The sequence below is a fragment of the Pavona decussata genome, unplaced genomic scaffold, assembly GCF_977016875.1.
Source record: "Pavona decussata unplaced genomic scaffold, jaPavDecu1.1 SCAFFOLD_356, whole genome shotgun sequence".
Lineage (NCBI taxonomy): Eukaryota > Metazoa > Cnidaria > Anthozoa > Scleractinia > Agariciidae > Pavona > Pavona decussata.
The window spans coordinates 40,641-54,519 of record NW_028145737.1 but is presented as its reverse complement, the minus strand read 5'-3'; the positions used below and the strand labels follow the sequence as shown (position 1 = coordinate 54,519).

Here is a 13,879-nt window from a genome sequence, read left to right as displayed (position 1 = left end):
TTCTTTTCCATCCTTTTCCAAATCGAGGCCTGTCCCCGGGTCTCCCCGGCCTGACATCCGCGCTCGTTCCCAAGCTCCTTCCCAGGAAAAAGTTCAACATGGCCTCAAACGAGAACCCACTTCCTGACACTGAAACACAAAAGAGAGAGATAACAGAACTCATGCAAAAGCCATTACTTGAAGGTGACAGCTGGTAAGTTTGAGAGGACTACTTTTGATGACAACGCACTGATAGTTTAATTTTGACGTATGTGGAAATATTAAGTCTCTACAGTGCTATCTTGTCTATCTTCTGTCCACATATATAAGCTTAAGCTTACATAAACTTAAGTCTTATACAATGTAGCAAATGTTTTACCCAAGAAACTCAGCTTTAATTTATGGAAGTTACTGCGGAATACCCTCTCATGTCAAGCTATACCCCAAAAAAGCTGGATAAGTAGATGTACAGTCACTCGTAGACCGCACTTAAAGAAATAGACAATTTTAAGGCCGGGTTAAGCCCGGAGTAGTCAATCGATAAAAATTGATATCGGAAAATCATTCGATAAATCGATATCTATCGATAAATTGAACTTAAACGATATCGATTTTATCGGTCAATCGATAAAATTCGATACTCACACGCCGACGAATTGTTAATTTTATCGATTTTATCGGATTCATCGATCTTTATTGAATCGATAAAAATTATCCTGTTTCCGTTGAGGGAGCGTTTGATTGTGACTCTTAAATGTAGATTTCAAAAGGGGCAATGAAATGGTTTGTTGTCAAGCACTTTACAAGAGACTAAAGAGACTGCATTATGATTTTCTTCCTGATTTTATTGTTAACGTAAATTATTTTTCTATTTCCGGCTTCTTCTTCGGTTCTTCTAGGTTGTCGTCTTAATTGTCTCTTTTGCCTTTGTTCCGTTGGTTTTGAAACCACGTTTTAACCTATGAAATATAGGGAACAAGAACTGATCAATGAAAGGAATGATTGAAAAGTATTTGCATGACTAGCTTCCTAGAGCTTGTCTCGTGATTAGCCTCCTACGCAGATGTTCTTAGGGCTTGTCACGCATTTCTCCCCCACGTGCGGGAAAGACGCGTGATGGGCCCTGCGAACGTCTGCGTAGGAGGCTATCACGCAATCAGATCATATCCGCCTGCGTAGAAGGCTATTCCCGGAGCTATTGCATATTTATAATCCTTATAATTCAAAAGTAGAGTTATCGATAAAATTATCATCAATGATATTTGATAAAATAAACTAAATACACCTTTTTTAAGGAAAGGATTATATAAAGAGTTGGAAAACTCATTAGTCTTACTTGTTTTGCTTCCAAGTCGAGCGTCTCGGCCAATTTTCCCGTCAGCTCTGGGCTTGCATGGCCATTAGTCCCTTCAAATGCTTGCCTCAAACCAGACAACTGGTAATCTTTAAATATCACTCTTTTCTTCGATGTTGAACCCGGTGTTGAAGCTGCGTTTTCATTTGACTTTCGTTTACCTGGCAACAACATAGGTCTTAGTTCAGTTTCGACGGCCTGAACTTCACAAAAACGTGACTTTCAATACATTAAGGTTTAATTCCTGGCCCACGGATCCTTGTACGTGGCCATATTTTCGAAATCGATGAACATAAATTGCATGCGAGCGTGCGATTGTGTTACATTGGCAAATAAATAAAACAGTGGATCAACCAGGGATCAAATACAACGCACCCTGAGTAATACTAAACGTTTGTAGAAAAGATGAAGCAATTTTTATCGTTTAACGATCAGGAAAGTTGTTATCAGTGTCTCTGCGAGTTCTTTAATATCTTTCGGTGGTTCCGTTTCGAAAATTGGAACGATAATTCAGTTTCGATAAATTCGATATTTATCGATAAAATCGATAGCCTTGATTCAAAAATCGATAATTATCGATTACTCACAACGAAATCTTTTATCGATTTTTATCGAATTTCGAAAAAATCAATCGAATTTTATCGATTGTTATCGAATGCTATCGATTATCGATTTTATCGATTGACTACCTCGGGGGTTAAGGTTTAGCAATTGAGGATTGGCTACACGGCTTCGCAGTGAACAGGATACTAACCCCTATCTCGTTTGGCGGAGCGGCTACACGGCTTAACAGTGAGCAGGACCAGGCCGTTCCCCCTGTGATCTTTTTAGGTTGATTGAAGTGGCTACGCAGCTATGCAGTAGGACTGTGTAGCTTTGTAGCCAGTACCTTATAGGTGTACCAGGGTACTGGTAGGGTATTCTGCATCTAGCCTATTTATTGCCTGACTAGTACCACAAATGTTTTAGGAATTTAGCTACCTGTGAAGTGATTTTGTTCTCATCATTTAATGAACCTTTAATTTGATGTCTCGATCATTGACATCAGTGGCATAAGAAATATAATTCCTTACTTTTTGTCATGCACTAACTGAAACCCGAGGATAGAACAAAAAAGTATTTAACCTTAGTGCTCAAGTTTTGCATCTGTAATTTTTCATTGCAATCATGACCATACAACTCCCTACACAGAAATATGCTTCAGTTATATTCGCTCTGAAAATGTTGTGTTGATACACTTATCATAATTAGCTTACACAGAAGAAATGCAGCCAGACTGTCTCTCATCTGAAAGTCTATTTATTAGGCTTGTGATGATTTCGGTCAAATGTTTTTTTGGCGCAAAAGTGCTTAGCGATAGCAGCAACTCTTTGCATTCGCAGTTTTTTTTTAGGTTTTTGGTTCAAACTCTTTTATTTTTTCTTTCCTTTGTTTTTCTACTTCCTCTCTGGTAGGGAATAGAATGGTCCTTGAAAAATAATGGGTCTCGGCAAATTTTCCGCGTCTGTCTTGAAATCTCAGTGTCTTGAACGTAAGAGTCTCAGAATCTTGAGTCTGTAAGAAATAAAGTAAAAAAGTGTGTCTCGGAATCTTTTATTTTGAAATTTGAGTCTTGGAGTCTCACTCGTGAGCGAAGTGAAATAATATTTTGGTCTGAATGAACCACCATTAAAAAACAACAATAAGACTGTGACAACAAAAAACCACAATCAACGGCTCAACATTGCTTTCGCTACTGTAGAAAACGTATGGTTTGGATAAATTCTCCTGATCAATTGCCTTAATTTTTATGCCTGCCAGGTTGTCTAGAACACAATAAATTAAGCTATAAATCTGAACATAAGTGAAGCTAAATGAGCGTGTGACCTTCAAAACTACAACAAAAGGTGCGGTGTTACTTCAGAAGTAACTAACCTGGCTCTGATGATTTAGAAGATGCATGTTGTAACTTTAATACGAAACCAGCTGGTTCCAAATGATCAAGAAATAATTTCTAGTATGAGACACAAAGTGCTGTAAAAGTCTTGCGCTCGCATTTATTTCTAGAACACGACATCTTACGCTTCAATTTTTGAATCATGGTGTCTCAGGCCTGGATTTGAAAATAAATAGTTTAGTCTAGGTCTTGGATTTTAAATAAGGGTTAATTGGTGTTCCAACAAGTCTCTGATTTCACAACTCTATACCTTTCTGGTTTTGATGATTCTAACACAATATGAATTAAAGAACACACCCTAAACACCAGCCTGTAAAATTTAGAGCATTCTACCAAAATATTCCATTGACTTGTGCTGTGGTCAATGAATATCTTGATCTATGACATTTGTTTAACTGCATTTTGAGCTCATTAAAGTGAAATCAACAACTTACCTTATTAACAAGAAATAACGGAAAAAAATATTAAACTATTTTATTTGTCAGGGACCATGGCATGTTAGAAAACGATACTTACCTGGTTGCCAATCGAAAACAAAGGTCATAACATTTATCAATGTTTCCCAAGGCTTAATAGGCAGAATCTTAGCAATTGGAAACAAAAAATTATTATGACAAATAAAATATGGGCTAGCACAAGTTGAATTTTATGCTACATGCAAGTTGATGTTATGATGTTGTTGTTATTTACATTTGGATTATCACATTTTTGTGTTAACTTTATTTTGCCCAAAAAACGCTTGGGATGAGAGAATATGGCATCTATGGACAACTCTTTACCAGTTTTCAGCACCCCATGTTCCCTTTTCATAGAGAAATAAAGCCACCTTTACAAGTCCGTCTAACTAACTGCTTTTCAAATGCAATGTTCAAACCTTTTGCTTGAGGGTTTCGGGGTTCTGGCTTTGCTGCTACACCACTCATGGTCAGCCTGCCTCGCAGGGATAAGAAGTCTTGATATTTCACTTTTCTTTTGGGAAATAAATATTCATATAATTTTTATATGACTTAATCACATGCCTGTATTTTTGGTGTCATAAGAAATACTAAAAAAAATTCAAGCTTACAGTCAATCTGCAAAGGGGACTTGAACTCATGATCTCTGCAAAGCTGGTGGATTGCTAGATACATGTACTAGCTGAGCTCTATGAAGCCAAATGAGAGCTGGTCTTTATGTAAGATAATAATATACCTAGAGAAGATTATGGGGCACTATTTGTAAAAAAAAAAAACAAATCATGGTTTTGCTAATTTTTTAGTCAATTTTTGCATTAAATTTGAAGGGCTGGGAGCATAACCGACTTATGTCAAATTTCAGCCCGTTTCTCGCTTTTTGCTCGGATTTGTCCAAATTTTTGCATGTGAACTGCAATTCAATTGAAAACCATTGTCCAGTATTTTTTTACGCTGATTTGTGTTTCGTATTAATGCCATTGAAAAAATTTTACCATCTTGTAAAGATATATTGATAACATTATAGACACTGGATGACCAAAAGGACAATGTATTAAATACTTGTATTCAATGTACACTTGTTGTCTTTGAAACACAGCACACGAAAGCGGTCTTTTACGCGGGAGCAACGAAAAGAATCCTGTCACGCTTTTATTTGATTCTGTTACAAACTACTGCGTGCGTGACAGGAATGTCAGAATGTAAACAGTTACATTCTCCAAGAGAAAATGTGTCCATTTCCTGGCGTAAAATCCAGCTTTGTCCCGTTTGTCGACATATCACTCTTGATGACGCAAAATACTAGAATTTCACATGATTAACAGGAAGGCATGTAGCCATTTTAACGATTGACAACGATTAACGGCCGCAGTTCTATTAAAATATTAGGTACTGACTATCTATTCTTTTCTCGAGCAGTCGGTGTTAACCGTTGAAAATCTATGTTAATCGTACTTTTATTGAATCATTGCCTTGAAATTGTAAAGTTAATCGTTACATACCGAATTTCAAGCCTGGCAAACCACAACCAAGGCTTGCAAAACACGTTGCACATGGCAGGATTTGATAATCGAATTGAAAAAATCGCCACGGCACAGTCATCACTACCAAGGAGGGATTCTTTGGACAATGTTTCAACCAGTTCCTGTGAACTGCATTCGTCAATTTCATAACTTTTCAAGAGATCCATAGATGTCGTGCGTTTACCAACTTCACCAAACAAAAGCGAAACCAACTAGCCAGTACGATACGCAAGTTGTTTATGCGGACCACCTTGATCTATTTTGGGCTAATGTTACAACCCGCAAAAGCAAACCATGATGTCATCACAAACGCTACTTATAGAAACAACAACTGTTGCGACTAAACATGGCTCGTGGACAGTGGAAACTTTTAGGCTACCGATAATTTGAAAAACAATGAGTCTGACATAGACAAAACCCATAGGAAAATTAGCCTTTGAAGCGCGTTCACTTGTCGACAAGCAAACTACCAAATCTCCCCCCTCCCCCTGACTCAGTGTTGTCTTTTGGGTCACGAAGTTTCCTGGCAAGCATCACTTCCCACATCAACATTGTATAAGGGGGAGGGGGGGAGGGAGAAGTAACTGTGGTAGAATTACAAAGGGAGAAACAGTAAGTGAGTGGTTTTTGGGCTGTCATTGTTCAGTTGTCATGCATAGAGGAGGGGGTGAGAGAGAGAAGTAAAGTTCTGTGCTAGAATTAACAAGAGAGAAATAGTAAGCAAGTGGTTTTTGTTCTGTTTGTGTTTGTTTTTCTCAAGGATTAATAATTCAAGCATGGAAGGTAGATCATCTGCATGTACGTATATAATTATGTAAAATGTGAGTTGATTTGCTTTCTAGTGAGTGCAATGATTTGCCAGTATTTTCATAACTTGTTTAAAATTAACGTGGCGTAAAAAAATGTTTCATTTCCTTGAAAGGGATAGAACAGGTTTCATTTATCTCCTTTTCACTTTCCCTTGGAATTATGAATAAAATGTTATTTAATTGTCATTATTATTGTTGTTTCCGAAGGTATCTTGTTGGCTGTCTGTGGTTTAAACAATGGAAGAAGTTTGTTGGATATTTTGATCCATGGGATCTGGTTGGTGTTAGTCCTGTGTTGAACAATCCTGGCCCTATTGATAATTCAAGTCTTCTTCAAGGTAATGAAAATATTTGATATGGCTTCATCTGCATTCAAGGGCTATTGGGTCACTGCAGGCATGAAAGATATTGTTTGCATGTTCAATTTATGCTTACCAAAGAGTAAATACTTTTAATATGGTAGTGGTTTGTGTTTCAGTTACATTCCTTTATGACTGAATTTTTACACTTCAGTTTCACACATTTTTGTTGAATTTTCTAACACTGTATGAGACTTGCATACTTATTGATTTAATTGTCATGTAGTTCATGCAGCATCATCTTTTCAAATTAACCTTAAGTTTACAGATGTGTAGTCTGTTTGAATTGTTCAGTTTAATCCATTTAGCTAATTTTATACCGGTCTCCATCATTCCTTGGACATGTAGATACATGTATGCAAAAATGTCTGCATTCTTTTAAACTATCAAGATTAATTCTTAGAAATATTTCCTCACCAATTCGATCCGATCAATAATTATTGTTATGAATAAATCTACTTGTGTTTGGGGTTGCTTAATAACTCACTCCTATTCTTTACGTTTTACTTGGTCGTAGCTTGTTGTCTATTTTATTAATGTACGTTAAAGTTTCCAAGCAGTTGATTTATGAACCAAATAAATGACAAATCTCGAATCAACTGATCCATGCCATTTAAGTCCTGAGGTTAAAACTTTGAAGTTAATTCATGCAAAGCCATGGGCAAGTCCTAAGCTGGAGGACATTGTACATTGCATGCACAGCATTTGATGTGTTAAACTGTGCTAAATATGATAAAAAAAGTTACAGCCCTTAAGAGGGTGAAAAGAAAAGCAGTATGCAGCTTTTGTATGAATATTCAAAAACTCAGTAATAATTCATAATCCCATTGACCTATCAAATGGTCGATGAAACATCCAAGCGGTGGTTTTAAAATTAACCCTATAAAACCTCCTCCTTATTAGTATGCAGTCTTAAATGTTTTTCTTGTACATTGTATGCTAATTTCCAACATTCACAAAAGCATCCTTGTTATGAACTCTCTTGACACATTCTTTTCCAGGAATGTTTTTGAAGCTGTTCAAAAAACTGGCAGCATGTGTTTTATCGGGTCTAAAACCACTTGGCTGCGCCTTGTGGTTTTAAATCCCGATAAAACACTGCTGCTCGTGTTTTAAACATTACATATCCCCCCCCCCCCCCCCAACTGCTAATACATGGTGGGTGTGATCTCACCTCTCTGGTTGTAAGTCATTACTTGCTACACTGTGCTGCAAACAGCTCTGGCTCAAATGTATAGCATTCTGATTGATCACGACTTTACATATTGTAGATGATTTTCTTCTTTTAATTTTCAAGAACTTTAGCAAAATGCATGGAACGTAAATAGTTTTCTTTTTTAAGCAACCCTTTGAGAATAAATTGTATTAATGTTGTCTTACATACATACATACATACATACATACATACATACATACATACATACATACATACATACATACATACATACATACATACATACATACATACATACATACATACATATACTTTATTTACCCTCGTATTTACAGAGTAACTTTGAATAGCTAATATCTTTGAGAAAATAAATATTAGAAAAAAAGAGTAAATAGACAAAATATAATAAAATGAAATACAATTACAATTACAATTCTATCATTATATATACACTATATACATACAACATATACACTGTGGAAAAGCCTCATAATTAAGGATCTTTTGCTTGAATAATTTTGAAGAAAATCAGATGTCCTGTAAGTGTCCGGGAGAGAGCCTTGTAATGAAACAACTTTATTTAATGCATGCATGCATTATTTCTTAGTTTTCTCATCTTACTTTTAATCTATTTAATAGTCATTTTTATGCTATAAATTGATCATCATTGTCTTTAAAATTTAAAAGTCTTGTTCTCTTCATCAAGACTATTGATGTGATTTTTATGTGTTATCTGTATTGTTATGTTGAATAGACTGTAAGCAGTCCCTTTCTGGATAGTCAAGAGGTCGCGCCAAATAGGCGAGCGCGAAAAAAGTGGAGCAAACGAGCGATGGGGGCTTGGGGAGAGGCGGGAAAAGAGGGAAAGGAAAAGAAAGGGGCTGCGCTCTTAGCTGTAATGGACGCGTTCAGGGTAACTCCGCCCACAATTCGTTAAACCATTAAAAATCCAATTAAAAATGACAATAATTACTAATAAATAATGACTCAGCATTGTTATTCAATGACCAGAACATTAGGAGCAAAGAGGAATCCCAGCTTCTTTGAAGAGCCAAAATCTCTAGAAGTTGTGGTGCATTTGAATTTTTCTTCTTGGCCCAGAGTTAAAGAACTTGACAACACAAACGCCCAAAGTGTAATTAAGAACATGGCGCAACAAAGCTTGTTTCGCTGATGCGAAAATTACATTGTACTTGTCTTTTAATAATTGTGGGATCTTCTTGTAAGCAACTGCTTTTAAACCAAAGTCACTTGACTGCAACTTGTCTTTGATAATACTGCTAAGTGGAACAACAACCATGATCGAAGCCATGTTGGCAAAGTTTCTTGCTACTACGAAGCTTGATACATGTATATAATGGATTTTCCGAAACCAGTGGGAAGAACTGCCATTACATATTGACATATTTTCCCAACAAGAGCATTAATTTCTACTGCTAGCCTCTGTTCCTCTTTGACAACTAAGCCGCTGAGTTGATCACTTAAATTTACGAAGACATCGATGCTACTCTCTTTCACAACTGAAGCCATTTTCCTAGTCATCTAAAATGTTGACATCCAAAAGTGTGAAGAAGTCAATTACACATCAAACTTGTCTGACAGCAGCTATTGTTTATGGACCAATCAGAATTTTCCATTCCTGGTGCGACGGGAAAATCAAACGCTTTGGTTGCAGTTAAGAGCGCAGTCCCTTTCCTTCCCCCCTCTCCCCCAGTCTCTTCTTGTTTATTTTTCCTCACTCCATTCTTGCTGCGCTCTGAGCGCACCCTCACGACTAATCAGAAAGGGACAGATTGCAGTCTATATGTTGAATGGCGATGTGCACTTATTAGTCCCTATGCAAAAATGGCTGACATGAATATTATATTTAGTTCGCATTCAGATTAGCCTTATTAACCCCGTTCTTCAGTTGGGTTCAAAAGTCAAAAGAATATTAATTAATTTGAACAAGACGACTAGGCCTAATATGAATCCAGACAAAAGAATACCAAAATGTCAGCCATTTTTGCATGAGGTCTTTATGAACTTTTAACGCAAGTTGAGATTTGTGAGTTTAAGTCTCAAACAGCCCTTTTCACTTTTCAGTGCATGTGCATTTTTCTCTTTCATAACATAATAATGATAATAATAATAATGACAATCTTTAATGAGGAAACTTTTTCACTAAAAAGTGGTTTACAAAAAGGACCTCGAAAATTAAAAATTAAAAATTTACAATGAATAAAAATGCTAAAAAATGCTACTAAAAACTAATGTATCTTATGTGTAATACAAAACTTAAATCAATGAATTAAAAATCTGACGCTTCAAAATATTTACATTATCAGAGGCTCGTATAGGTTTGTCCAGCGAGTTAAAATCACTTACAGCATGATAGCCAGTTCTTTGTTTACCCCAGTTTCTTTTAATGGATGGAATTTTGAGGTTTGCTTTATTTCTTGTGTTGTAACTATGCTGTTCTTGCTGAGTGACTAATGTTAATTCGTGATGCGTGAGACCATAAAGACATTTATATACATGTACGCATCGGCGCTGGAAGCGCCTTTTTTCTAGTGTTAACCACTTCAGTGTAGTTAACGCATCAGACGCAGAGGAATACAGTGGTCGATCTAATATTATTTTAGCCGCCTTATTTTGAAGCACTTGCAAACTAGACATTAAAGTTACATTATGTTTGTCTCCCCAAACTAAATCAGCATACTCGAATAAGGGCATAACAAGGCTTTTATAAAAAAGGATGCGCGCCTTAAACGGTAACAAATGCTTAATGCGTCTAAGTAGGCCAAGCCTTTGATTAACTTTCCCTGCCATGTATTCGACATGATTTGTCCACGAAAAATCAGACGATATTAAGATTCCAAGATATTTAAAACAAGTAACATTGTTTATACAATGATCAAAGATTGAAACAGTTAGAGCTATTTTCCTCTGTAACTTCTTGTTACTGCCTATAAGCATGCATTTGGTTTTGTCCAGATTCAGTGTTAACTTATGTTCATTCAGCCATTTCGCCACAGCCAGGAGGTCTTGGTTGAGCTTTTCAGTCAGCTCCTGAGAGGAAGACCCATAGCAGTAGATCACCGTGTCATCTGCATAAAGTGATGCTTGACAGGCATCTAGAACGCTTGGCAAATCGTTAATGTAGATGACAAATAGCAGAGGACCCAGAATACTTCCCTGAGGGACCCCATGGGTAACTGGCAATTCATCAGACCACTCATTCCCACAACATGTACGCTGTTTCCTGTCAGTAATGTAAGAGCGGAACCACTGAAGCGAGTTCTCACATAAACCAATTTTGGAAAGCTTGCGTAACAAAATCCGATGGTCCACAGTGTCGAAAGCCTTGGTTAAATCCAAAATCACGGCCCCACACAGTTTACCTTGTTCCATGTTCAATAAGACTTCATCAGCAAATGATGTCAAAGCAGATTCAGTAGAGAGCCCCTGCCTGAATCCAAACTGTTTCCTTGTGAGAAGGTTGTTAATAACCAAGTACTGGTAGAACTGGGAATGCACGGCTTTCTCGAGAAGTTTACTGAGTGTCGGTAAAATAGAGATAGGTCGATAGTTCGATGCATTTGACCGGTCGCCTGATTTAAACAAGGCTGTAATTTTTGAGCATTTCCACAATTTAGGAAATTTACCAGTAAGAATCGATCGATTCAACAGCTTAGTGATGGAGGGAGTGATTGTATTAGCAGAGCTCTTGAGTAGTCTAGCACTAATTTTGTCCAAACCAATTGCTTTATTTGTCTTCAAGGAAGTAAGCTGCTGAAGCACAAACGATTCCTCTAGTTCAGTTAACTGGAACTGAGACAACGGTTGTTCTAAAACCACGTTGCAATTCGACCAGGTAGTCGTTATTTTGTCAGCTAGGCGCTTGCCTATGGATGCAAAGAAGCTATTCAAAGCAACAGCAATGGATTTGGAAGTGGTGTGCTGAATGCCATCGGAAATGATGCACTGAACCTTTTCTGAGGATGAATTACGATTGCATGCTTCGTTTACAGCTTTTCACATTTTGCCGTGATCTCCTCTGGCTTCCTCGATCATTTCACAGTAATATTTTGACTTAGCAGATTTTACTAAGCGGTTTACTTTGTTCCTCAGTTTCCTGTAAGTGTTCCAGTGCTCTTCTGAGTTCGATTTACGTGCTTTACGATGATACCAGTCTCGATCTCTCATTGATTCGCTAATTTTTCTATTCATCCAAGGAAGAGGTGTTCCCTTCACACGTCGTCGTTTGACAGGTGCATTATCGTCTGCAACTTCTGAAAACAGTTTGTTCCAAGTTAATGAAGCGTCGTCGATATTGTTTTCATTGTCAACGACGTGCCAAGGAAGATTCCTAAGATCTTCGTTAAATGAATTCGCATCGAAATTCTTGTAAGAGCGATACTCAAACATTCTTGGATGTGTTTTTGTGTGCACACCAGTCTTTAGAATGCAAAACACCAGGTAATGGTCGCTCAATGGAAACGGAACAACACCAGATTTAACAATGCGATGTTCATTATTGACAAAAATCAGGTCAATCAAGGTCCGTGAGGTGTCAGATATTCGAGTAGGCTCTTTTATCAGCTGTGTGAAGTCAAAAGCGCGCGAGAAGTTGAGAAGTAGTTGTTTGTCTTTCTTGGGCAATTTTGAATTAGGCATCATGTTTGCGTTTAGATCTCCTGAAATGACCACATCCGATTTTTCAAGATCAACAGCAGGCATACTATCTCGCAGAGACGAAATAAAAGTGCGGAGATCGGCATCTGGTGCTCTATAAGCGCAACATAATAACGTTGGCTTACATTTATATCGAATTAACTCAATCCATAAACATTCCTGTCCACCAGTATTGATATCGTTCCGCAAACGAAACGCCAAATCTTCTCTTACATACATAGCAACTCCGCCATATCCCTCTTTATTGCCAGTGCGATCTAACCTTATGCACACAAATCCAGGGAGTTTTATTTCAGCATCACTTGTTGAGGAATCCAGCCAAGTCTCGGACAGAGTTAGCACGTCAAAACGTTTTATTTTATGGCTTTAAAAATCACACTCACATGTTCTTCATTAATCACAAGGTCTAATTAGTCCTAGCAAAACTGATGAAGGATGACCAAAATTCTCAGAAAATCTCGGTGGAAATACCGAAACTATTGATATATTTGAATAATTATTAGTGTTGATCTGAAGGTTAATTCCAGTACGATTGACAGTATTTTACAGGTACAATATTTGCATGAGACAAATAATGCAATCACCTGAAAAATGATCAACCATGAAATTTTCACAAGCATTTACTTGCCAGCAAGTTATCTATTAAGTACTCGCTTCAGAATGGTTCATAAACAATAAACTGTATTAAATTAAATGGCCTTGTGTCATGTAGCGGAACGGGCAAAAAAGTACATGTATTTTGATTCATACACATGTGAGCTTAACTGTGAATCCCTCTCTTTAGATCATATTGAAACAAACAGAGTTTCTAAAGGGAATGATGATAGTAAAAAGTAAAACATTATTTTACAGACCAACTATGAAAACTCTGACTGCTAAAAGAATTTCTGATATGTTCATGTAGAATGCTCAATCTGTTTTGAAAGAGAACCAATCGGATCCAAGGTCAATAATAATATTTACACATTTACACATATTTTCTTTGAGCGTAATATAAGGGGGTAGATTGTATTGGTTTAGGTTAGGGTACGTTTTAAGTTGTAGTACATCATCTTTGTTACAAATAGTTACCTCCTTGAGTGACCATAATATGTGAAACTTGATATGGAAAGTAACACACAACATCTACTGAAAATTAACATCACTAATTCTCCACAAATGATGTTTGGCCTAATTGTGACCAGTTTTGTGTCACTTTGAATTCTTTGTAAATTTGTGTGATGTTTTAGTCTGTAAACTGTCATCCTTAGCCCTGACATGCTTAAAGCTTTAAAGTGCTTATAACGTGAAAAATAAATTAATGTTTATTTGAAAAGCCTTTTAAACAGAACAAGAATGGCATTCTACTTGAAACACACAAAGTGTTATATTGCCTTAAGTCTTCCCACCAGCTCATTGGGAGTAAAGGATGTCTAATTAAGGCAAAAAATGATGGCATCAGTGAAGCATGGAATATATGTAGATCCGAAAGCAAAATTGTTGCCATGGCAACAGCACAATAGTTTCTCACAATAATTTTGTCTTACCTAATGATAATAAACCTGAGGTAGATTACTCGTGCCAAGTGAGCAGCATCACTCCAATATTTCCCGAGATAGTAGACGATTTGTGTCATC

The 13,879-nt window shown here is 36.9% G+C and overlaps 1 protein-coding gene across 1 annotated transcript; it reads right to left on the bottom strand.

Annotated features, from left to right (window-relative positions):
* Positions 1-502: 502 nt before the first annotated feature.
* On the bottom strand, positions 503-1,526 carry LOC146452984 (homeobox protein ceh-5-like). Its single transcript, XM_085097164.1, has 2 exons — positions 1,316-1,526; positions 503-938 (listed from the first exon to the last, which is right to left on the bottom strand). Exons 1-2 carry the CDS (start codon positions 1,505-1,507, stop codon positions 888-890), a joined length of 243 nt encoding a protein of 80 aa, XP_084953290.1. The 5' UTR covers positions 1,508-1,526; the 3' UTR covers positions 503-887.
* Between the last annotated feature and the right edge of the window lie 12,353 nt (positions 1,527-13,879).